The 25,488-nt window shown below is 37.4% G+C and overlaps 1 protein-coding gene across 2 annotated transcripts in view; it reads right to left on the bottom strand.

Moving 5' to 3' along the window:
- Positions 1-5,226: 5,226 nt before the first annotated feature.
- Positions 5,227-25,488, bottom strand: part of ATP6V1C1 (ATPase H+ transporting V1 subunit C1) — a 91,865-nt gene continuing 71,603 nt past the window's right edge. For both annotated transcript variants that reach the window (XM_055286953.2, XM_055286952.2), the window contains exons 5-13: positions 23,398-23,492; positions 21,730-21,821; positions 20,570-20,668; positions 18,615-18,683; positions 11,545-11,637; positions 11,367-11,460; positions 9,698-9,795; positions 8,069-8,195; positions 5,227-5,861 (exon numbers count right to left, since the gene is read on the bottom strand). In XM_055286953.2, the coding sequence (XP_055142928.1) occupies positions 5,766-5,861; positions 8,069-8,195; positions 9,698-9,795; positions 11,367-11,460; positions 11,545-11,637; positions 18,615-18,683; positions 20,570-20,668; positions 21,730-21,821; positions 23,398-23,492 (863 nt within the window). In that variant the 3' untranslated portion in view covers positions 5,227-5,765. The remainder of the gene's footprint in view (positions 5,862-8,068; positions 8,196-9,697; positions 9,796-11,366; positions 11,461-11,544; positions 11,638-18,614; positions 18,684-20,569; positions 20,669-21,729; positions 21,822-23,397; positions 23,493-25,488) is intronic.

Genomic DNA, 25,488 nt, shown 5'->3' with positions numbered 1-25,488 from the left:
GGACAGATACCCTTAAATCAGTTTGTTTTCAGACTGTGGGTTCCACAGATCAGTAAAATCCTTTTCCTAACTTAGGGCTGCCGGGTTTGTGTTTTGTCCAGTAAGACTGCCACCAGATCACCAGGCTGCACGCCCCATCAAGGCAGGTAGGCACTGTGCCCATCTGACTGCTTGCATTAAATCCCCAGCGCCTAACACAATGCCTGGTTCATAGCGCATGCTCAGTAACTATCTGAGTAAGTGATTATATATGCACACGCACATGCACACACATACATATATCCTTACCTTTTTCATTTGATCTTCAGTGAAAACTGTCACTGGCTGGCACTGGTCTGCTGAAAGATGTGTGGGTTTTATGCACACACACACACAGAGGCTAGAGTGTCACAAAATAAGTCATCTAACATTTTTTGAGAACTTTATATTAATAAACGCTTGTAACAAAATATACCAAACCAGAATGCAGAGTGTAGGTTTCTCTAAACTGACTGTACGGGTCAGAACCAAAAATGCAGGGAGGAGAAACTACCTATTTGCTTTTCAATGGCACCAGAGTGCCCTCTTGTGGTAAAATATGATATCTGCATAGTCACAATTTCTATTTAAAAAACAAGCGTCTTTATGCTTCTAACAATGCATAAAACCTGTGCTCAACTATAAATCACTCTTGAGAAACAGTCTAAATATGTATCTAAGTAGTTTATATAAAATACGACAAGTTGTGTTGGTAAAAAAAATAATTAAGATTTGTCACAGGACTATGTGGTGAGGCCATCCACATACCTAGGAAACAGCAAAATACATGAAAGCTGCTCTTGGGATTTGATATTCTAAATAGTTCCTGTTCATCTTCTGGTTAAAAAACAAATGACTTTCAAGTTCAAGGTGGCGTCATATAGTTTATTCCTTCCTTTGTCCAACATCAACAATAACCTTTGCTGCCTCCAACTCCTTTTTCACTTTCATCTTAATAGCCCTTTTCTGGGGCGGGAGGAGGGCTTCCTCATATAAACCATTCCTTCAAAGTCTGTTTTAGTTGTTCCTTTTTACACTTTACAAGCAGTGACAAATCATGTCCACAATGAGTTCTCAATTAAAAGATGAAAATGTGACCTTGATCATTTTAGAGTTTTTGCAAATTTCAACTTGATATTCTATGGCCTTCCAAGGGCGAAAGACATCTTTATTGATCAATTTCTGCTGAGACAGAACTCTCCAGTTCTAATGATTTAGCGTTGTGGAATATTTCTTCAAGTGACAGTAGAAAAAGCTGATTTACCCATGATGATTCTATTAAGTGTGGTCTCTGAATAGAGAAGAATCACTATTTGAATGAGACCTCAAGATGCTCAGAAATTCTAAATCAACACCCCAATCTGAGGGTTCAGAGGAAGAATCTTTAAAAGGTAGTACCCGATTACAATTGACTAACCCGTAGCCTCTGATTCTCCTGGGTATTTGTTTAAAATGTAGGTTATTCCTTGGATCTACTTAAGACTTTAAACCACATCTCTATGGAGTTTGGTAATGAGCATTTTTATTAAATTCCCCAAGTACAAGCCCCGGTGTACACAATAAGCAATTTCAGTTTTGAGCAACTGCCAGGGAAGCAATGTCCCCCTTTGTGTTTGTTAACTGCCTTCTGATTTGTTTGAAAGCTTTTTTCTTCTTGCATTATCTTGACCATTCCTGGTATGAAGGATATTGTCTTGTTTCTCCTCAGTTTCATCTTCTGCAGAAGAAACCATGCCAGGCGGCAGTCTCTTACTGTTCATGGCTTCCATGGCTTTACTGTTCCTTTTTTCTCTCACAAGTCATCAGCTCAGATCTAAAAATACTCTAAGGGTAAATCCACTGATGAATAAACTGGTTCCAATGTGCCATATTCCTTTTTTTAGAGAGCAAGAATTACCTCCATATATGAATCTACAGAATCAATTGTTATCTATGCTAGAAAAATAAAGACCATGAGTAAGTCTGCAATATTGAAATGGGTCAACATCAATTTAGAGACAAGTACTAAACTAGGAAAGTTTTTGCTAGGTTTCCTCCAGAACATAATACCATTTATAGACTTTCTAGGACAAACCATCTTTTATTGACATTAACAGAAGAAGATAATCACATTTTTTATAAAGGCAGGCAAGGTTTTCATTATAAGCTGTTCTATAATATTTGTTTATGTGCATATGCTACTTTGATTTCTTCGACAGCTGAGAATGAAGGAGAAAAACCTCATATCTAGATCAATGTCTTATATTTTATTTCCAATATTTTGGACTAATTTTGAAGTAAGAGCAAATAAAGGTTCACACTTGCTGAGTATTTGTTATGTACAAAGTGTTACTTTAAAGGTACTACTAGATATGCACTCATTCAAAAAGCTGGAATATGTTCCACAAATATCTTTTGTTCCACAAAGATTTTCTGCTGAAGAGCAACTTCGGCAGGGTAGTAGAGAGGTAGAAAAATCTCCTAGGTTGAATAACTGAGGCTACTGAAATTGGCATGCAAACAACTAGACACATTATCTAACCCATCATAGATGAAATGTTCTGGACTCCTGGGTTCCTGCCAAATATAACAGCAACACAGGCCAGGCGTGGTGGCTCATGCCTGTAACACCAGCACTTTGGGAGGCTGAGGCGGGAGGATCCCTTGAGCTTAGGAGTTCGATACCAGCCCGGGCAACATAGTGAGACCTCATCTGTGCTAAAATTTAAAATTGGCCAGGCGTGGTAGCGCGCACCTGTAGGCCCAGCTACTTGGGGGTTGAGGTGGAAGGATTGCTTGAGCCCAGGAAGTCGAAGGTGAGGCTGCAGTAAGCCCTGATCATGCCACTGCACTCCAGCCTGGGTGACAGAGCAAGACCTTGTCTCAAAAACAAAACAAAACAAAACAAAAAAAATAGCAACACAAGTTAACATCTGATTCTCCATACCTAGTATCTTTCCTATACCATTGTCCATCTAGGACTCAGGTTAAGCAATGTGTCTGGCTCATTCACACAGCAGTTGAGTGTGGGGTGGGAAGTGTGACAACCAGCAGTCAGAAATCTTAGGTTCAAATTCTGACTGGCTCAAAATTTGTGACTCAACAAAGAATTCACTTAACTTCTTTGACCTGAAGTCTCCATACATGAAAATGGGGACCGCCAGTACTCCCTCCATGAACAACACAGGGAGGGGCCAGGAGGATGATGTGGATGTGAATGATCCCTGACAGACACTCAGTCAATGTTTAATGGGTCTGTTATCTAAGCACTATCCTCAAGGAGAACCAGCAGACTCCTCAGGAAAGTAAGTGGCTTGGGACAGTCCCTTTCCAGGAATGGTGACTGCCACCAACAATATCAATAATCCAGCACAGACTGCAGTTCAGTGACACAAACTGCTCTGATGTTATATTAGACACAATGACTTCCTTCTAACCCTCAGACTCTACAATGATGTGGATCTGGATTTTCCCAAATTAAACACAGTGAAAATGAACTACATGTGTTCCCCAAGGGCTAAGTACCTGCATCAACCTCTTACCATGCACCACTGGCAGCACTTTCCGTGCACGTGGGGTCACACTGACTCACCCCAACATCCCTAATGAGTTGGGCACTCTAATCATGCCCATTTTACAGAGGAGGGACTGGAACTCAAGAGACCACTCTGCCCAGGACCACACAGCTCGTCAGCAGCAATGCTGGGGCCTGGCCTCAGAGCACATGCTCAGCCACTCCGCTATAATTTCCCTGGTGGAAATCACAGTGAAAGTCCCGTAGTTTCAGACATATGCTGGGATTTTAAACCTTATGCAGTCTGTACCTACTCTCAGGAGAACAACAGTAAAGTCTAAATAAAACCTTAAAAGTCACTGTGTGGCTGAAGGTTAGTGACATGTTTTTCTTAAAAGTCAATTTGTTGTCAAAACATGCCCCCCTGTGATAGAGAGAGTAGCCCCATGTTACAGATACTAAGACTCAAAGAACATGTGCAAAAGAAGACAAAGAACCAGAATTTTCTGATAGTAAAATCTTTCACAGCTTCCTCTTGTCCAAAAAAAACTGAAGATAAATCCACACTCCAAACATGTCTTTAGTTTAGAATTCTGACAGATGACTTGGCAGTGAGTGTCAAAAACTTAAATGTACATAACCTATGACCCTACAAATTCCACTTCTGGGATCTTACAGAAATACTAATACAAGTATACAAAGAAATCTGTGCAAAGATGCTGACTGCAGCAGTGTTTGTTAAGAGAAAAACTAAAAACAAGCAGACTATCCATCCACTCGGCTAAACACATGATAGCAGACACTCAATGGAACACCACGTATCCAGTTAAAAGAATGAGGTAGCTCTAGCTTCATTGACATAAAGGATTATCTTAGATATACTATTAAGCAAAAAAGCAAGTGACAGGATGTGTGTAGTATAATCCTATTTTATTAAAAATCAACTGTGTGTGTGTGTGTGTGTGAGAGAGAGAGAGAGAGAGAGATGCAAAGACATAGAAAAGGGCCTAGAAAAATACATAAACTTCCCTTGGGAGGTGGAAATTGAGGGAGGGGGTCTCTCATGTTCTACACTGTGGACGTCTGTATTTGCTTCAAGTTATTTATGAAATAACATAAAATTTTGAAACAAAAGATTTTGGAGGCTAATTTTCTAAAAGGAATAGCATAGCTTAGACATGCTCCTAAACTGAAATGTAAACTTCTTTTTCCCATTTGCAAACCTGTGAGTACACAGTAAGAGAAACATTGCCACAAAATCCTCTTTTAAAAGCTCTTTCAGGACACTAAACTAAGTCATTCATTTCTGAGATTTTAAAGGCCAACATTGTCTCTATTTTCAGACTATGTCACAAATGACATAAATGCCAAAATTACACATCTTAAGAAGACAACACATAAAATACAGATTTAGACAAAAGAAATGACTAAAGCTGCATAGTTCCGCTAGACTTTATTCAAAACTGGCCCTATTCTTAATTATTTGAGAGACCTAAAATTCTAGTGTTCAAATGTAAATACCCATCATATACTGAAAAGTAATCTTCAAATTTGTGTTCTGACCCAAATTTGGCTCAATTAAATCATATGAAAGTCAGACAACACAAATGGTTACACCTCAGCATATAACAAAATCCTGGCAGTAGCATAGCAAGTGAGCTATGACATCATTTAACTCTCAAACCGAACTGTAATCTTAAGTTACACACACAATATACCTTTGCACAGGTAATTTTATTCTCTCCTGTGGGTGTTGACAGTGCTCATTGATTGAAATTTGAAACATTCAGAAATCCCATACCTGAAGATGGTTGCATATTCTTTACATCATGATTCAGTAACTATTCAACAGTTAATGTCTACTAAATACAGTGAACACAACAGTATAAATGTTTACACCATTCCCCTGTGAACAGGGCTTTTGTGCACAATAGTAACAAATGGAATTAATGCATACCATGATATCAATAAGGAAAAGACTTTCTCTTTAAATAAACTATTCTGCTTATAAATAAACTCTGATTTTTTTAGTACACATTTACAGACCTGATCAATAAAAAGAAACAACATATATATGTATTTTTTCCTTTAAAAACAAAATGTTGAGATACAGACTACTGTGGGAGAATTCATCTAGGAAAGGGGGTAAGAAGCAAGCAAAGGATACTAGAGTTAAAAGTACGACCATACTGCAACTTATTTCTGTTAGCACACACCAACACAAGGACAGGATTGTTGGGGGAGGAGCCCATTTTCACTTGAATTCCAGCAAGTTGCAATCAATCTTGTAGTACACATAGGGGTAGTATTCTTGTTGACTCAGGTTTAAACCTGGAATATCCATAGGAGCCTATAGAAAAAACAGACAATTATTCAATTTTGTATTTACAGACCTCAAAAAAAGAAAGCAAGTATTAACATTTACCTTTTTATTGAACATCTACTCTGGGCTAAATGTATGCACTTAAGGCTAATTTATCTGAGTTAGACATTATTCCCATTTTGAAAATGAGAAAACAATCTGAAAGACTGACTTCTCCTAGGAAACACAGACAGTGAGTGGTAAAGCCAGGTTCAAGCATTCTGACTGCATATGTATTTAGCATGATCCCACCAACCTTTTTTATGTATACTGTAAAAATTAACTTTTTAAATCTTGGACTTAGAATACCTAGTTGATGGGATACAAGACTTACAAAATGTAGAGTAAAAATAAAGCAAGTATGATTTAAAAGTAACGCTTATTCTGTAATATCAGCACTTTGAGAGGCCAAGGCCTTGAGCCCAGGAGTTCAAGACCAGTCTGGGCAACATAGTGAGACTCTATCGCTACAAAAAATAAAAATAAAAACATTAAGCAGGAGTGGTGGTGCGTGCCTATAGTCCCAACTACTTGGGAGGCTGAGGTGGGAGGATCACTTGAGCATAGAGGTTGAGGCTGCAGTGAGCCAAAACCATGCCACCGCATTCTAGCCTGAGCAAGATCTGATTGCAAAACAAAAAACGAGCAAGGATAACACTTATTATATATGCATGTTATAAGAATTTACTGCTAGAACATTTATGTATCAAATAATTATACCTCTCATCTTATCCACAATTGCATGAAAGTGTAGCAAGTCAGCCGGGCGCAAGGTGGCTCACACCTGTAATCTTAGCACTTTGGGAGGCCGAGGTGGGTGGATTGCCTGAGGTCAGGAGTTCAAGACCAGCCTGGCCAACATGGTGAAACCGCATCTCTACTAAAAATACAAAAATTAGCCAGGCATAATCCCAGCTACTCGGGAGACTGAGGCAGGAGAATTGCTTGAACCCAAGGGGCAGAGGCTGCAGTGAGCCAAGATCATGCCACTTCACTCCAGCCTGGGCAAAAGAGCAAAACTCCATCTCGAAAAAGAAAAAAAAGAAAAAGAAAAAAAGTGTAGCAAGTCATTTCCCGCATTTCCTTCTGTCAAGAAAAACTGATTTTTCATAGTTCTAATTAATGCCTATGTGAGATGCTATCATCCACCCTAAACTTTTAAAGAGAAAAAAAAAATCAGCAAGATACTTAAAACCAAAAATACAAAGTAAAAGCCCACTACAATTATTATTTATTTATTTTTTTGAGACGGAGTCTTCCTCTGTCACCCAGGCTGGAGTGCAGTGGCACAATCTTAGCTCACTGCAACCACCCCCCAGATTCAAGTGATTCTCCTGCCTCAGCCTCCTGAGTAGCTGGGATTACAGATGCCCGCCACCACGCCCAGCTAATTATTGTATTTTTAGTAGAGACGGGGTTTCACCATGTTGGCCACGCTGGTCTCAAACTCCTGACTTAAGGTGATCCCCCCCGCCGCCTCGGCCTCCCAAAGTGCTGGGATTACAGGCGTGAGCCACCACACCCAGAGGCCCACTACAATTTTAAACAGCAACAACAAAAAAAACACAAGTAACTCTGTTTATATCTTCTTTTGTTTAAAAAATAACAGTTTTGTTTAAAAGAAGATATAAACACATATATACATTTTTTGGTCTGTTTTTTTTTTCTTTTTTCAGATGGGGTCTTGCTATGTTACCCAGGTTGGTCTCGAAGGCCTGGGCTCAAGTGATCCTCCCACCTCAGCCTCCTCAGTTGCTGGGACTACCGGCATGTCCCACCACGCCCAGCTATGCCATTTTAGAAAAATGAACCTACCTTGAAAATACTCATCTATTGACTCTCTTGCTTCTACCAAATAAAATTAAAATAACTGCTTATTTTCTTCCTCTCTGCAATTTATAGTTTTTGTAAATAACTAGTATCACTGGTTTCTGTATTTCTGTAGCTATAAACATCTGATACACAGCAAGATAATTACTAGCTTGTAGAAATGCCAACAAGCAAAACACAGCTATAATTAGTATAAAACAGGGTAAACAATGTAAATTACTATGTTTACATAACAAATTGAGAACCTCAAAGTAATAAAAAATGATTAAGTATCATACTTACTCTCCCTTTTCTATCTTCTTTCATTTTTTTTTCTGAAATTCACTTCAATTCTTACTCTACTGGGCTATCTAATAAGTACTTACATCAATAATAGCTGCTGCACTGCTGTCTAGATGTTTATACAATTCATGTAATACTTCTCTCAGTTTCTTCAAAGTTTTCTTATTGGGCTGAAGTAGCATTGCTTGGAAGTTCACTGGCAAGCCATACCTTACAAAAAAGCAGAAATACAGTACGCAATACAAGCAAACATGTAAAGAGATTTTCTTTTCAAAGCAAATATTCTCATACTCTTTAATCATGGTTAACGGGGAGAGAGTATCTCCCTTTACCTTTACAAGTTCAACTAATATATATAGAAACTGAAACTAGTATACACAAAAAAACTTTAATATAAACAGAAACGCAAACCTTTAGTCCTCACTGTCCACTAGAAATCTCTACACCAATTACTAGGAATTACTTCAATTACCATTCATTTTTTTTTTCTTTTGAGACGGATTCTTACTGTTGCCAGGCTGGAGTGCAGTGGTGCAATCCTGGCTCACTGCAATCTCCGTCTCCTGGGTTCAAGCCATTCTCCTGCCTCAGCCTCCTGAGTAGCTGGGATTACAGGCACGTACCACCAGGCCCAGCTGATTTTTCTATTTTTAGTAGAGACGGGGTTTCACCATGTTGGCCAGCATGGTCTCAATCTCTTGACCTCGTGATCTGCCCGCCTTGGCCTCCCAAAGTGCTGGGACTACAGGCATGAGCCACCACGCCCGGCTTACCATTCAATTTTTAAGGTAATATATGAATATCCTCAGGAAATAATAAGTAAGGTCAGCAGATACTTTTATGGTAATAGCATGAGGTTACCCACATCCACTTTGAAAATTTGAAAAAATCTAAAAATAGCATGGTTACAGGTAAGTTTTGGGGTGTTTTTTGTTTGTTTCGTGTTTTGTTTTTTCAGGCGGAGTCTCGCTCTGTTGCCCAGGCTGGAGTGCAGTGGTGCAATAGTGCAGTGGCACAATCTCGGCTCACTGCAACCTCCACCTCCTGGGTTCAAGTGATTCTCTGCCTCAGCCTCCCAAGTAGCTGACACTACAGGCACGTGCCACCACGCTTGACTAATTTTTTTATATTTTTAGTAGAGACAGAATTTCACCATGTTAGCCAGGATAGTTTCAATCTGACCTCGTGATCTGCCCGCCTCAGCCTCCCAAAGTGCTGGGATTACAGGCGTGAGCCACTGTGCCCAGCCAAGTTTTGGGTTTTTTAAAACTATTTCTAATATGAGCAACCCATACATTGGGCCAGAATATGATTTTTTAAGTATCTCAAAATATTAAAATACTTTAGGTTAATATGAAATGATTTCAGTAAGTCATTAGCATACTATGTATCCAATGACATATAAAACATCTGAAGGATCTTCCTTTTAAACAAATATTGGCTAATATTTAATCTACTTTTAAGTACCTACACAAGAAAAAGAACCTGAGGGTATGGCAGCATAAATCTCTTTTTCTAAACCTGGTGCTAAAAAACAAGACTAATATGCATTTTATAAGCTGTATGATGATACTGACAATCTCTTTCTCATGATTGGCCCTTTGGTTTCTCCAAATCAATTTCCTATTGTCAGACTGTGTTATAATAAAGAGGTCCAATGTAGAGAATCTATGAACTCTTCAGTTCCAAGTTTGGCAATTAACTTTCTTTACCTTAAAACAGACTCAACAAAAACCCGTAATGCTTTCACGTGAATCCATGCAATAAATGCTTCACTAAAATTCACTTTCAGCCACCGTACAAGTGGTCCCTATAAAAAGAAAAAAAAATTACCACAAATTTGGTCTTAGAAATAGCAATTAGATTGACCGAATATTTTTTTAAGTGACTACCTACTAGGAATCTATAGAAGAATTAAGTCGCATAATTCACTTTCTACATGTTTCACTATTATTCTCATTATCTCAGATACTTTACCTTAAATTAGATTAAAAGGTTCGCCACTACAGAGTGATCTCAACAGACACTAAAATGCATTGAACCAATTCACTAACACAGAAAAAGGTATGTATTTTAATAGAAGTAGTTAAACTGGTACAAAATATAGAAATGCCTTAGGTTTGAAAATCAAAATATAAAGATCTGAATTTACTACAGAACACTCTAAAACATTTAATACATGTAAAATGAAATTCAACTTACAAACAACTTCTTAGTAACAAAGATCAAGTTATGTAGACAAGTCATTTAACAGCGCTAGCTCTTAGTTTTCCCATCTGTAAAAAAGGGAGTTGGTCTAGACATCTAAAACCTCTTTACATTCTAAATTATGTAATGTAAGTTCTTTTTAAACTTCAAATATTTAGTAAGATTAAGCGGATTTCAAATACCTTCTCTCTCCATACTTAAAAGACATACATTAACAATTCAGCTAACACTTCCTTGGATAACATTATTAGGCTCATTTGGATGTACCAACCAATTAATTTAAACAAAAGGATAGCAAAACAAAGTGAAAATCTTTGGTCAAAATATCTATTTTTTAAAAGGATTTTGGGTTTTCCCTAAAAAGCTGGTTATTTTGACATTACTTGGTTAGAATGAGTTTTCTCCGAGTTGAGATGATATGGCTTATAAAGTACTTGGAAATAATTTTCAATATTTCCCTTAATTTCCTCTTATTACATTATTAAGAGAAACACATTTTCACTCATTATGTTTCCCTTTCCAAACAAGCTTTTAGTCTTCACAGTAATCCCACACTTGAAGATGGCAAGAAAGTTAACACCATCTTTGATTTTCACAATTCCATTCGTTTCCCCATTACACCTAGAACACACCAATTCTCCAATAGCTTAAATACAAATTGCTTCAATAAAAGATTGAGGCACTGAAAAAATCTGCCTCAAGAAAGTGAAAAGTCTTACTGAAAAGAACTTTGTTACTTAACTAAAATCGTCCTTCACCTACAAGGACAAGCAATACCACTTTTTCTTCTGCTTAGTACTGATAATACTAAATATTAAAAACACATACAAATTGTTTTTGTTAACCAGAATATTGCATTTAAAATTAATATCTGATTTGGATTTAGGTGGAGTAATTTCTTTTTAAGTATGTATTTTAAGATAACTATTCTATCTATTCTATTCTATCTCAGATAGACGTAAGCTTTAGAAGAAAGCTTTCTTAGAAATAGAATAGTTATCTCTAGAATAGTTAAGCTTCAGAGGAAATTCATTCTAATTATTCAATTAAAAAAAACTAAAATCAAATGTCTTAAAACCAAAGCAGATTTTTACTTTCTTTTAAATCAAAGGAAAGCAATACCACTTTTTCTTCTGCTTAGTACTGATAATACTAAATATTAAAAACACATACAAATTGTTTTTTCTTGTCAGTAGAAAGCCTGTTCATTTCTTCTTTATCTGCTTTCATCTCCTCTTCATTATACTGGAAGTCACGAACAATGAATCTAAATTTGGGGAAAAAAACCAAATTGTTCACGTTGTATACAGCTGATCTAACAAAGTAAATAAACAAAAAACAATAATCTTACTTGTTTTCTCTGGCTTTGTGTCTGAAGTCATCAACTGCCTTCCTAAACAAGGTGACGTTACACAGGTAACTGTCTTGGTCCTCTGAAAGAACACTATGGAAAAAAAAAAGAAGTCCATTTAAATATTTATACGTATTGCTGTCTTTCATATTAAGGGCAAAATTCAGAAACAGGTGGAAGAGAAAAGTAGGGTATAATAGCCCTTCCCAAATCACCTCAATGCTTTTCAATCTGGATTGCCTCAAACTCTGAAGACGCTGAATGTTTATGATTTATTTTGCTTATGATACTTTAACACTCTCCATTTATTTCTTACTAACCAACAAAATTAGACATTAACTCCAGTAAAGCATCCAAACGCTAAGAACCACACTTTTCAATCAACATCAGCGCCAAGGCTGCTTTGTTTCCAGTGTCTCCTTGATAAGCATGCCCTTCTTTTCTGGAAGCCTAATTCTTTCTTCCTTTCTCCAGGCCAACTCAGCCCCACTGAGGCCCAGCCTTGCCTCTCTGCATTGCCAGTACCTCAAACCTTGGATCTTTCCTTTGCTCCCATGATATCTCTCAATCGAAAACTGACAGGCTGGGTGCAGTGGCTTATGCCTGTAATCCCAACACTTTGGGAGGCTGAGGTGGGGGTTTGTTTGAGTTCAGGACTTTGAGACCAGCCTGGGCAACATGGCAAGACTGTGTCTGTACAAAAAATACAAAAACTAGCTAGGCGTGATGGTGCACGCCTGTAGTCCTAGCTACTCGGGAGGCTGAGGTGGGAGGATCACTGGACCTGGGGAGGTTGAGGCTACAGTGAGCTGAGATTGCACCACTGCACTCCAGTCTGGGTGACAGAGTGAGTCCCTGTCAAAAAAAAAAAAAAAAAAACCTGACGAACACAACTGTCTAAATAATCTCTGAATAAATGTGCCTGTATGCATCTCATGGCTCCATTCTAGGCTTCAGAAGGTCCCAGTGAGGTCAGAACTTCCATTCAGTCACAGCTCCATGGACATCACTAGAAAGACCTTTCCAGACACAACTGCCAGGAAATTTTAATGGTCATTTAAATCTGTAATACCTTGGGTGAAAGTCCACTGTTTGAAAGGTGAATGGTATCGTTTGTGATAGTATGGTCCAAATTTGGCTTTCAGAATTTACCTGTAGTGCCTCCTGTATAGAAGTCCTTATGTGAAGTCCACGAGACTGCACGGGCAGTTGTTCCACAGTGATAACCTTGGGGCAGGGGAATGTTACTGAGGGGAATCTCTTCTCCTTTCTTTCACATACTGGAGGTCTTCTAATGTTTAGTGTTTTTTAAACAGCTTTACTGAGATATAATCGTTATGCAGAAAACTGTATGCATTTAATGTCTATAATCTGAAGTGTGGACATACGCATATACCCATGAAACCATCACCACGATCGAGACAATAAACATACCCCTCACTACCAAAAGGGTCCTTGTGCCCTTTTGTTGGTTGTTTTCTTTGTTTTTTAATGTTTAGTTTTTACTTACAATGTGGTACTTCTGAAATCAGAAAAAGGAAATTTTACAAAATGGAGGAATGCTGGGGAATTTAAAGATACTATATTAAAAAAATGTTTAAAGCAAGTGTAGTTTTTCCTGAAGCCTAAGAACCACCTGTTTAGCCAAGTAAATTCAGGAGGCAATTACAGTGTTACTCACAGAATGGCTTTAAGTACTGAATCTACCCCACTGTCAGCCAGCCAGCAGGGGCACCTCCCTAGTGTATGACCAGCAGACACCTCCGGGAGTACTGATCACTGTAATCGCTGACATGCAGAGAAAACTCAAGTACTCTGGATTTAGAACCTCCTGTTAAACTATATCTTCTCAAAATGATTACCCTTAATTCTTGCTCCTGGTGTCCATCAAACCCAATGAAGGGCAGCTACCAAGTGGACAGAGCTCGATTTAAAAAACTATTCAAGGATCTTCTGCTTTGCCAAGATTTACTCAGTGATGTGTGAACTGCTTGAGATCAAAACAAATCCAAATCTAACTTGACAGGCTATTTCAGAGCCAAAAATAATGTTTTACCGTTATCATACTAATCTTTTAAACTTATCCAACACTTTGCTGTTTTGAAGACCCTTCCAAAAGCATTTGGTGTTTGACATGGCCCTGTGTCAATGAACAGGTTACCTATTAAGCAGGTTCCTAGCTATTGTGCAGAGATCTGGGACACAGTAAATTCCTATGGCTTACTCAAAATCTTGATGGTGAAAAAAGCCAAGATAAAACTTCCATCTTATAACTAAATCCTACTATGCCACCTTATTATGAAAAATAAATAAAAGCCACTTGCTTTCTCTCTTTCCCCTAAAGAAAGGTATTTCTTAAAACTGTTTAAAAAATAAACCACGAGTCCTTACTATAACGGACTTGTAGTCATTTAACATGTACTGAGACTGTAATTCAAGCGCTTGCTAGATATTAGTGTAAAACTAAGACAGCATTTCCTGACCTCCAGGTATGGGTTTAGTAAAGGAAACAGGCATACACAAGTAACTGCAATATAGAGTTGTAAGTGCTGCAACAGAAAATATATATGATACACTGGGGAATTAGTAACTTTATCTGAGGGGATTCAAAGGAGTTTCACCAAAGTGGTCATACCAGGTGGAAGTTTGAAAGAAAGACAGAAAAGAGAAGAACGTTCCAGACAGAACCCCATATGCAAATGAATACAGATGTGGAATAACATGGTGCATCTGAGGAATTGCCAGAAATAAGTATAACTGGGGCTCAGCGTGGTAGCTCATGCCGGTAATCCCAGCACTTTGGGAGGCCAAGGCAGGCAGATCACTTGAGGTCAGGAGTTCGAGACCAGCCTGGCCGACATAGTGAAACCTCATCTCTACTAAAAATACAAAAATTAGCTGAGTGTGGTGGCACATGCCTGTAATCCCAGCTACTTGGGAAGCTAGGGAAGGAGACTCACCTGAACTCAGGAGGCAGAGGTTGCGGTGAGCCAAGATCACACCTCTGCACTCCAGGCTGGGTGAGAGAGAGAGACTGTGTCTCAAAAAAAAGAAAAAAAGAAAGAAAAACAATATATATATATACATATATGGCTGGGACATAGGGTACAAGGAGAGGGTGTGTGTCTGTGTGTTGGGGGCAGGCAGTCAAAATGGGGAGGGACAAGCAGGGTTTTAGACAGGAAAGTAAAACGTTTGTATGTCACAAAGATGAAAACAGCAGCAATGTGGAGGACTGATGAGAGGAGAAAAGGAGACCAGCTAGGGTCAATTACCATGGTCCAGGCAAGGGATGAGGGAGTCAGAGCTGGAGCAGTGGCAGTGGGTCTTGAGGGAGTGGGGAGAGTAGATTTAACCATATGAAATTGTAGATATTTGACCATTTTCTGACCTACAAAACAGCAATTTTTAACGGTTCAACCAAATACTATGGAAGGTGGAAACGACACAACTGATGAGACTATTGCAGGCAGGGGGCCGGTGGGGGGAGGGGGGTGCAAGTGTGAAGGAAGATTCCAAAATGACTGACTACCACACTTGCGGTTCGGATCACTGGGCAGATATAGATGCCATATGCTACAAGGCAACTAGAGAGTTTGAGTCTGAGATTGGGGTGATAGTGTCAGTTACCTAGGAAATACCACATGGAATGGTCCAGTAGGAACCAAGTATGTGAGTTTGTAGGTGGGGGGAAGGCTGGCTACAGATGAAGATTCAGCAGTCCGAAAACTGCAGGTGAGGCTAGAGCCATGGGTGTGGTTGAAGCGGTACTGACAGGAGAACAGACCATCTCCCTCGGAAACTCTGAAACACAGAGAAACTTCTGGACAGTGGCCAGTATCATTTTTCCTGCACTTCTTAGCTAGGCTCCTCTGCTTCACTGGGGACTCCAGATCCCTAAAGAAAAACCTCTGTGAAGCACCCATGAGTTTGTGATGTTGCTTCCAATGACAGAGAAAAGGCAAAAGTTAACCAGTGATCTGACTCAATCAGACTATTTTAACAAGCAAAAGCAGACCAAAAAAAAAAAAAAAAAAAATAGGAAAGTGGTAATTCTGAAAGGACAAGTGAAAAGCACCTCTTTCTGAACAGTGTTTCAACAAAAAAAAGCAGAACAGCAACACAGCCTCCACTTCTTTGGCCACAGCCTTGACATGGCATTTATACACATTGCTGCATTTAGCCTCACAGCAATGGTAGTATTTCAAAACTGTCCAATCTTTGTAGAATATGTTATAAATAGTTATATTTTGTGAATTTTAAAATTCTTTCAGGTTTGAGGACAGTTAGAAGAATAGATTGAAAAATATTAGAGTGAATATTTTTCAATCTACCTCAAAATTCCACTTTCATCTTCACTGCTCCCAACAATAATCACTCAAGTTATCACACCAAAAAGTAATGTGTTACTACCTATAATTAATTAACTTGTGTAAAGCACATAGAACAATGACTAGCTCATAGTAATTACTCAAAAATGCTGGTTGTGATGATAAGCCAAAAATTCAGCATCAGGTCATAGAGATCTTTCCTAAATGGCAGACAATATTCCAGGCTCACTCAAAAAAGCCTATCTGCCCTACATGAAGTGCACATACTCTTGATGGTGCTATTTGAGCTAGTGCTATGTTCTCTCTGACTAAATTTAAACAGGTAAGTTTTTGAGTCAGTGATTCCAAATGTACTTTGAACTGAGAAATAGGTAGAAAAGATGTTTTCACTGAGCAAGGAAAGGCTGGGAGCTCTCGGAAGATTAGTGTGCACTTACAAGTCATTTGCAAACAAGTCTGGACTGCATTAAACTGTTCCCTTCCTGAAATTTGCCCTTTAAACTACTAAAGTGACTGTCCAAAGATCTAAATCTCTGATGGAATATTTTTAAAGTCCTTCTGTCAGAGTAAATCTGAGCTTACTTAATGAGCCTACACACCATCCCCCTGGACATCTGGGTTGGTGTATGTCCATCTCTGGAGGACATTCTGTGTGCAACACGTCCTCACTCTCCTCCTCTACCTGCCTCCTGGACACAGAGTCAACCTCTATGGCTCTAATGCCCTAAAGATCTGTCAGTATCAACAGCCTAAGTGAGACACACCAATATCAAGACACAACTGTAGTCTTCAGTTTACCATGTGAAGAGCTGGTATGAAGTAAAGATATTCCTCCAAATGAAAAATAAAAAAATTCATGATGAGCACAAGTTTGTTGTTAAGTTCCTAAAAGATCAAAATTTGTGAAAATACAGTAACATTATCTTGTATTTTGAATACTCCATTAAGCCTTAAAATAACTTCATAATATATACAAGGAAGGTGCTATGCTCATTTACAGACAAAGAAAATGAGGCCCAGAGAAGTTAAAAGACTTACCCCAGGTCACACAGCAAGTTGGTAGCAGAACTGAGGCAGGAAATAGGGTCTGGAGGCAGGGAACCTAAGGTTGTTTCACCCCGGTTTCCTAGAACTAAATTGAAAGGAAAACCCTAATTTTCCACGCCTAAGTAACAAAAGGACCAGAGACTACTCCTTTTGACCTTTCCTGCATGGCAGATGGGAAATTGGCTGTCCGCAACAAATCAGACTGATTGAGAGGCCGAGTCTTCATTTGCATAGAAGTATAACTTTGTAACTTCACCCTAGCCTCTGATTGGTTGCAGAAAGCAACCAGTATTTGCATAGGCGTGTGACCTTTGTAACTTCACTTCAGCCTCTGGTTGGCTGCTTTCTGCAACCAATGATACCGACTGCAGGCTACCATGTCATTTACATGAGGTGAGCATGAAGTGGCCAATGGGAAACTTGTAGGAGTTATTTGGACCCAAGAAGATTCTGTATCCCAGCCCTTGAGCCACTGCTCAGGTCTGCTCCTACACTGTGGAGTGTACTTTCGTTTTTAATAAATCCCTGCTTTTGTTCTTTTGTTGCTTCATTCTTATTTTGCTTTGCTGGGCATTTTGTCCAATTCTTTGTTCAAAACACCAAGAACTTGGACAACTTGAAGTCACAACCCTACAGTGACGGACCCCACCAGTGACAGACTCTACTGGTGACAGAACCAGCAATAGAACTCAGATCCCTGGGTCCAGGACTCTTTCCATCATACTAAGCTACTTCCCACATGACACAATGAAACTGGAAAAGAAAATATTTCATGGGCCTGACCTTACTAATTCTACTTCTTTACTGCCTCCTATATCTTCCTCCCTGCTGCCTCCCCTTGAAGCATATATATATCTATAAGAATCCTTTGGGGTGGAAATACATTGTATTTATATTTTCTCAAAGAATATCTGGTATGGCAATGGCAGAACACAGAAAAATGACATGGAATAGTGTTAAAAGGGTACAGGACCTACAGCTAAAAGATGTGAGTTCTAGCCGTAACTCTGCCATTGGACACTTTACACAGCCATACGCCTCAGGCAACTATTTAAGCATTTTAACTTCTTCTTCCATGAGAATAAGAATGATAAGTGTCCATACTTCTTCACAGACTTGTTGTAAATTTCAAATTAGACAATGCATGTTAAATCTATAAATTTAAAAAAGTGCTTAATAAAAACAGGTTTGTTTGTTTTTTAAATAAAAGGAACATACAGATTAGGTAAAATCTAAGCTCAAAGTGATGGTGAACATCTGGAGATCAACACGGCAGTCCAGTAGCCATTCTGGTACACTTCCTTTGCCAAGTAAAATGAGGAATTATAGACACATAGTAGGTATGCAATAATGAATAAAGAATTTTCAAAAGGCAGCCCAGTGCGGCAGAAAAAGTACCACATCAGAGACCTAGGTTCTAGTTCTAGCCCTGCCACAAATGAGATGTGTGACCCTGGGCAAACTATTAATACCTCACTGGCCTCAAACTTCTAAGTCTATAAACAGGAGGTTGTCAAACAGACTGTGCCAAGTCCCTTCTAGGTCTAAAATTATTACAACTAGAGTTCACAGAACTCATTCATGAGGTTAATTTATCACAAAGGCAAGACAGCAAACATATTTCCTAAGCCAACATCCAAACTCTAAAAGGAATTCTAGGAAACATATGGTTTTACGAAGACTTCTACTTACTTGCTAGACCTTGGAACTACCATTTCGGCTAGTGTTTCATACTGCTTAATCCAGTCGTTGTGGTTTAACCTGCAGAAAAGGTACAATACACATTGGAAAAGAAAAACAAGTCCTATTTCCTGCCATATCCAGGAAGAGAAAAAATTATGAGACAAATAGGAAATCTGGCTATAGTAAGTATACTTCAACTCTATTTAACAAAAAAAAATTCACGTTTCCTACTGCGAATGAATTTCAAATACACTGAGTAATGCAGGAAATACAGATCACTGCCCTACCTCCAGTAACTATTGCAAAAGAGGCACATCCTAGAACTATGTTTGGAAAGGAAGTAAAGCACAGTATAGATTCTAAATTATTTTCAAGCTGCATAGTTCATATGTATTGTGCCTCATTTTTTAAAAATGGTCATGCTAAAATCACTATCGTTCCTGCTCAGTGGCCGTTATGAAGGACTGAAAAAACACTTTATTTATGGAAAGCACAGAGTACCATGAGGTAGTAAGTAAATGAAGTGACAGTAAACTACGCTGCCACAAAACATTGTGCAACAACCTCTAAAGGCCACTGGCTTCCAGGGGTGTGGAGAGAGACAACTATGTTTGAGATTGAAAACAAAGAATTACAGTGTGTATAGGCCAGGATAGAGAATAATTCTTCATGTAAGATGTCCTAGGTCCTATGTTTCAATTACAAGATACAGAAAACTATAAAAATTTCTGGTTTTGAACCCAAGTTTTAAATAAAGGTTGAGTGGGTCAAATATTTTATCTGGGCAAAAGTTATTTTCCTACATAGTATAAAAGCACAGATACATAGAATTTGTTATAAATAATCAGTGTTTCAGTGTAGCAGAGGGGAGTTATGTAACTAGAACACAAAATAAAATTTCTAGAGTGAAATCCTTAGATTTAAGGCCTTCTCCCTGTGCAAAGAAAAATCCAAAAGCTAGCGTACTGCAATAAAGGGGAAAAAATGCAGAATTGAGATAATATTGTAGCCACTGTAAATTCCACGGAGGCATCATTTTCTAGTACTCCCAATCTCTGAACCAGATAAAAATGCAGAGCACAGCAAGGAAGTCTTCATGCAATGATACTCTGAAAAAGACCCAAATCTCCCACCTGAGTCTGGATCCCCCAAACATTCCCTGATAGCAAGACTTCAGTGTAAGTCAAAAGTGAAACCATTAATAGTGCTATACAGACACATACAAAGTCCAGGTCTTCCTACAAGTACCCAAAGGTTGCATTTCATTTCATTCAAGATGAACTATGATCAAATATTAAATAACACAGAAAGCCTAATCCTAAGGAGATTTCAAAGGTTATCTAGTCCAGGGGTTAGCAAAATATGCCCATAGCCAAGCCTGTTTTGTTAATAAGGTTTTATTGAAACAGCCACATTCATTCATTTACGTACCATCTATGGCTACTTCAGCTATAACCACAAAGTTGCCACAGTGGAGTAGTTGTGACAGGGATCACATTGCTTACAAAGCCTACAATACTTACTATCTAGCCCTTTATAGAAAAAAAAATTGTTAATCTCTGATCTAATCCATTGTTTGCTTCTTACAGTGCTTAATTAATCCTAACCAGTCATAAAGATTTTTTCAGGAAAAAAATGCAAAGACCTTCCTATTTTGCGAAATCTAAAATCTGTGTTTTTTAAACAATCGATAATTTAGCATTATTTATGTTTGAATGAGCCAATTCTACCAACCTGCTAAATTTGATCTGGAAACTCAATTTATAATTGAAGTCTCCATTGCCAGGTTATGATCTAATTTCTACTTTATGTGCCACATGAGCAAATGTTGATTGACAGAATGAATGGCAAGGTTATATTCTTTTTACGCTTGGATTTTATGGAAAACTTCAAACTACAATACTAGATACTAACATTTTTCTTGTATTTTAACAAGTAAAACCTTTTATAATAGAAAGACTTACTTGGGAACTACTACCAGTAATGTGACGAGATACTCTGAATCAAGAACAAAGTCATCCTTCTTCACAATTTCTGCTAGACTTCTAGTTAGCAAACTTCCTCTGAGGAATCAAAAAAAATCAGTAGGCTAATAATTATGTGCTTCTGTAACACAAGTAAAGAAACAGCAGGCTAATCATTTTCACATATACTATATATACATTGAGAGGGATTAGTCTTAGTTAACATTTTTACTTTGTAAGAAGTCACCATTTAGCTGAATATATCCTACCCTTGCAACCAACGAAATATCTTCTATCAAAATTTGCCTCTAGTGTTTTGTGTTTGCTTTAATTATTATAACTCAGCTCTTCTCTTGCCTACATATATAATATCTTGACTGGAAAAGTGCTATCTACTCATTAGATATCAATTAAAGTCTATTCCATCATATAATCATGAAACTATGTCATCTAAGCACAATACCTTTGGTGTTCTTCCCTCCCTTGGGTATCATTTGATACCAGGCAATTTTGGTAGCTAACCCAATAATTAACTCTTTCAAATCAGTCTTCATTTGTCTTCCAGTAATCACTTTCCTATAATAAATATGTCTTGCCCGGTTTGTATCACTCATAGTATCCAACCAACTTTCCCTCTAGGATATGAAGGCACTTGAATATTTCCATGCTTAAAGTTGCACTTGTAGTAGTCATAGTACAAGGGGATTAACCAAAACAATTCAGTCCTATTTTAAAAAACCTAACAAGTGAAAAACCTAAATTCTGAAAACAGATAAGAGAATAATTATTACATCATAAAAGGATTATCCCATAATTAAGTGATAGGTAATTACCATGCAGTTAAACTATGATTTCATTTAAAACAATTAATTTTAGACTATTTTTCAGTGAAATATCAAATGGATAAAGGGATAAGCCAGGACCCAGTTCACAAGTATTATTTATAAAACAAGTATAATAAATCAGCCTCACATCTGTTTTGACTAGTCTGAATTCTATAAACTTACCTTAGTGAGCTTTTCTCCATGAAGTAAAAGAAATACCATTTTGATTACAGAACAACATAAACTGAAACTAACTAAATCCCAACAATATCTCCTTTGGTGCATGCTAGTGTGCTTCCCCAGTTCTTAATACTCAAATATACTTGATTTGCTTACGCATTCTTTCGTTCCAAATTCTGAAGATTTCCTTTCAGGTTATTGTATGCAGATGCTCGAGATTTCAGGTCATTATCAATCTGAGTTACTCCCTTTGAAAAAGAAAAGGAAGAAAAATAGATAAAATTTTCCTAAATCTGCCTCTACTAATACTATCAAAGTTGCTAAACTTTAATTTCTACAAAAAAACCCACTAGTTTCTAGTGTAAGAATATTCTATTATTTTAAAAGCACAACTTTAGGAGGTCATTTAAAAAACAGCCGACTTCATTTTAAATATAATTTCCACATAAATCTTTTCTACTAAAAATAATGTTTTAGTTCACATGTATTTTAATTATTATATTACTTCTTAAACCATGGAAATGGAATCTAGGCCACTGAGTTTGGAGATTACTATTTACAAGGCTTCCACTCACAAGACTGAAGGATATTTTCCAAAATAAACTAAATTACATGAAGAGTTTTGACTATTGCAAACATCACCATTACACAGAGTATTTTTCTATGAAATTAAAATTATAGTTGAATTTATTCATAAATGTTACAAAAGCTGTTTTTCTCAAAAGAATACTAAACTAACTACATGGGGAGAAAATGTGAAGTAAACAACATTCGAAGAACTGACTTTAACATAGCTCTAGCATTATTAGCTGTGTAGCACGAGAGTAAGTCACTTCACCTCTCTAAGCCTGCTTCCCTATCTACAACAGCATCAGGAAGCAGATGATCAAATCCTTAAGGATACAGAAAAAAAGGCTCAGTCATAGTAAGAACACCACTTTATATTATCAAATAATGTAAATAATAGTTTCTTAAACTACAGTCATCAAATTACATGATGACTTTAGTTAAAATCTTTGATAGTCTACTTATTTACATTTAACTATACAGCACACTGAATAACTAAAGTTACTGGGAGCCAAGGAAAGTCTGTCCAATAATTTAAACTACACTTCTTGCCCCAGCCAGGTCAAATGCTGGCAAACAATTAACAGGTCCTTGTCTATTTGTCTCATTATAGTTACTGTTAAGACTTTTATTCCACAAACAGATCTTGGGGGAAAAAACAGACTTTTACATTTCCTCCCAAGTTCAAGGATTTCTCAATACAAAAGGAGCTCTTAACTTGGTGGGTTCATGCATCGGCTTCAAGGTCCATGTACTCCCTGAAACTACATAAAATTATGTGGCACATGAACCGGGGAATTTTTCCAGGCAGAGGATCAAAACTAAATAGTTGGAAGGGGTCAGAGAACCCACAGAGTTTAATGTTTGAACAAGTACTGTATGCACAGAAACATACTTCAGTGACTACTATCACCTACCTGAATGACTAAGAAATCTTAACAGACTCCAATTTCCTATTCTACACAATCTCAGGTACCCTTAAAATTTGTATAAATACAGAATTTTCACACTTTCTTAAACACTGTTGATGTAATATTTAATTACATAACTAAGTATTCAACTTAGATAATCTATACATGAAAGTGTTATACTTTTTAACATCTTTTAACGTCTAAAGTTGTAGTAAGGGTCTCTTCTATCTGTGAAATATAATTAAGCTGCCTTATCAAAACCTAAAAAGTATTTCATAGTGAAATTATAAAATAAGCACAGCCACTATAAATCAATGTGTCCTACTTGTCTCAAGTATTATCTTACCTTGGCAATTATTTCAGAAATATTTTTCAGGGACTGCTTGATTGGATATTTGGCCATGTCCCACTGGAACCTTGTTATATAAGTAACCAAGTCCACTGAAATAAGGGAATAAATTAATTACTGAAGAAAAGCAATAGAATTGTTCAGTTTTTTACACAGCAATATATTTTAATGCTGAAATTGGCATTGAGGAAATCAGCAAAGATGTCATTTCTGAAGAATCCTGATTAAATGTGAACTATATTAAGTAACATGGATTAATCAAAATTTCTACCTTGTAATCTCTTCTCCTTACTCAAACTTTAATACATATTAAGATGCTCCTTCTAATTTGATTACTTTAAAAATGAAGTATGTACATATTCCTAATACGAATCATATGCAGGAGACACAAAGATTAAGAAACTACTTCAAATTATCTCCTCAATAAGGAGAATTTCACAAAAGTATGTTCTTTCTTTGATAACTTACCCAAACAAACTGAAAATAAACTTGTCTGTTAAAACCATGTGATGATTGTTTCCAGGAGTCCACATTTTAACAATATTCAAAACATGGACCCTTGCACTTTCAAATGGAAAGAATAAAACATGTAGAGCTGAAAAAATACTCAACAACTTATTCCTCGGAAGTTTAGTAATCAAAGTGACTTCACCCCAACGGGATCAAGAACGGTGAAACCAAATGGTAATTATGGCAGCACTAACTGACGGAAGTAATTCATATAAAAATATCTTTCTCTTCTCAATATCTCCTTACATAATACCAGTCAGTCAACAACACAGATGGTATTTCCAAAATCAACTCTATCTAGATGCACTGCCCCTCTTGGTCAACCACCATTCCACCTACTAGACTGACTGCCCTAGTTCATAAAATACATAGAAGATCAGTGAAGGCAACACAAATTAACTTATTAATATCTAACATATCTTCTGTTGTTTCTCAAAACACAAATTAACAGACACAGCAAACAATGAGATCAGAATTACTTGACAATAAAGAGCAAGAATAAGTTACTACATTTTTAACTGATTATTTATTGAGCAGCTATTATTTGCAAGAAGAAAGGAGATTTCAGGAACACTGGATTTAAAATATAGTAACCTTATTAGAGTAGGTGATCCCGTAGAGAATGAAAGGAAAGGGTTATAAAGGGTTATTTTCTTCTTTTTTTTTCTTTTTTTTTTTTTGAGACAGGGTCTTGCTCTGTCACCCAGACTAGAGTACAGTGGTACAACTGTAGCTCACTGCAGCCTTGAACTCCTGGGCTCAAGCAATCCCCCCTCCTCAGCCTCCTGACTAGCTGAGACTACGGGCATATGCCACTACATCCAGGTAACTTTTTTCTTTTTCTTTCTTTTTATTTGGGTTTTTTAGAGACAGGGTCTCCCTATGTTGTCTAGGCTTGTCTTGAAATCCTGCACTCAAGGGATCCTCCTGCCACAGCCTCCCAATGTGCTGGGATTACAGGCATGAGCCACCATGCTGAGCTCATTATTTCCTATTATAATAACATATCACTAAAGATGGGCTAATTTTAAATGAAGCCAAATGCTAAAATGACATTTCATAAGAAAACAAGAAATGCAAGTACAAATGACAACAATGGGGTCAGAATCATCTTTCTAAAGTCATTACTACATAGAGCAAACTCTATGTAAATACTGGCTTCTAGCTACAGAGAAGTCAGTAGGCTATTTTACGGGTATTAAGTAAAGAAATGCCAAAATCATATTGGGGGGGCACTATTCTGCAATAAAATTAATAATTTCTGTTCTAAGGCTTTAACAGTTATATACTATTAAATACAAAAACCTACATAAGACAGCAGGTATCCAACTGGAACAATGCTGAGATATACAGCTTGGAAACTTACTTGTAAATGAGTGAACAAATAGAACCTGGAAAGAACTAAGGCAAATCTTTACAATACTGCTCTTGCAGGAGACTTGGCATCATATTATAAGCTATATTATATATTATGTAAGACTGTCTTCTACGAGATTATGTTTCAGGGAACAGGATGTACCTGGACGTATCACCAAATTCAGTAATAATAATTGTATTTTAATGGCTTTCTATTGTATT

Source organism: Symphalangus syndactylus, chromosome 7 (genome assembly GCF_028878055.3).
Source record: "Symphalangus syndactylus isolate Jambi chromosome 7, NHGRI_mSymSyn1-v2.1_pri, whole genome shotgun sequence".
Lineage (NCBI taxonomy): Eukaryota > Metazoa > Chordata > Mammalia > Primates > Hylobatidae > Symphalangus > Symphalangus syndactylus.
This window is presented reverse-complemented; position numbering and strand designations above follow the sequence as displayed.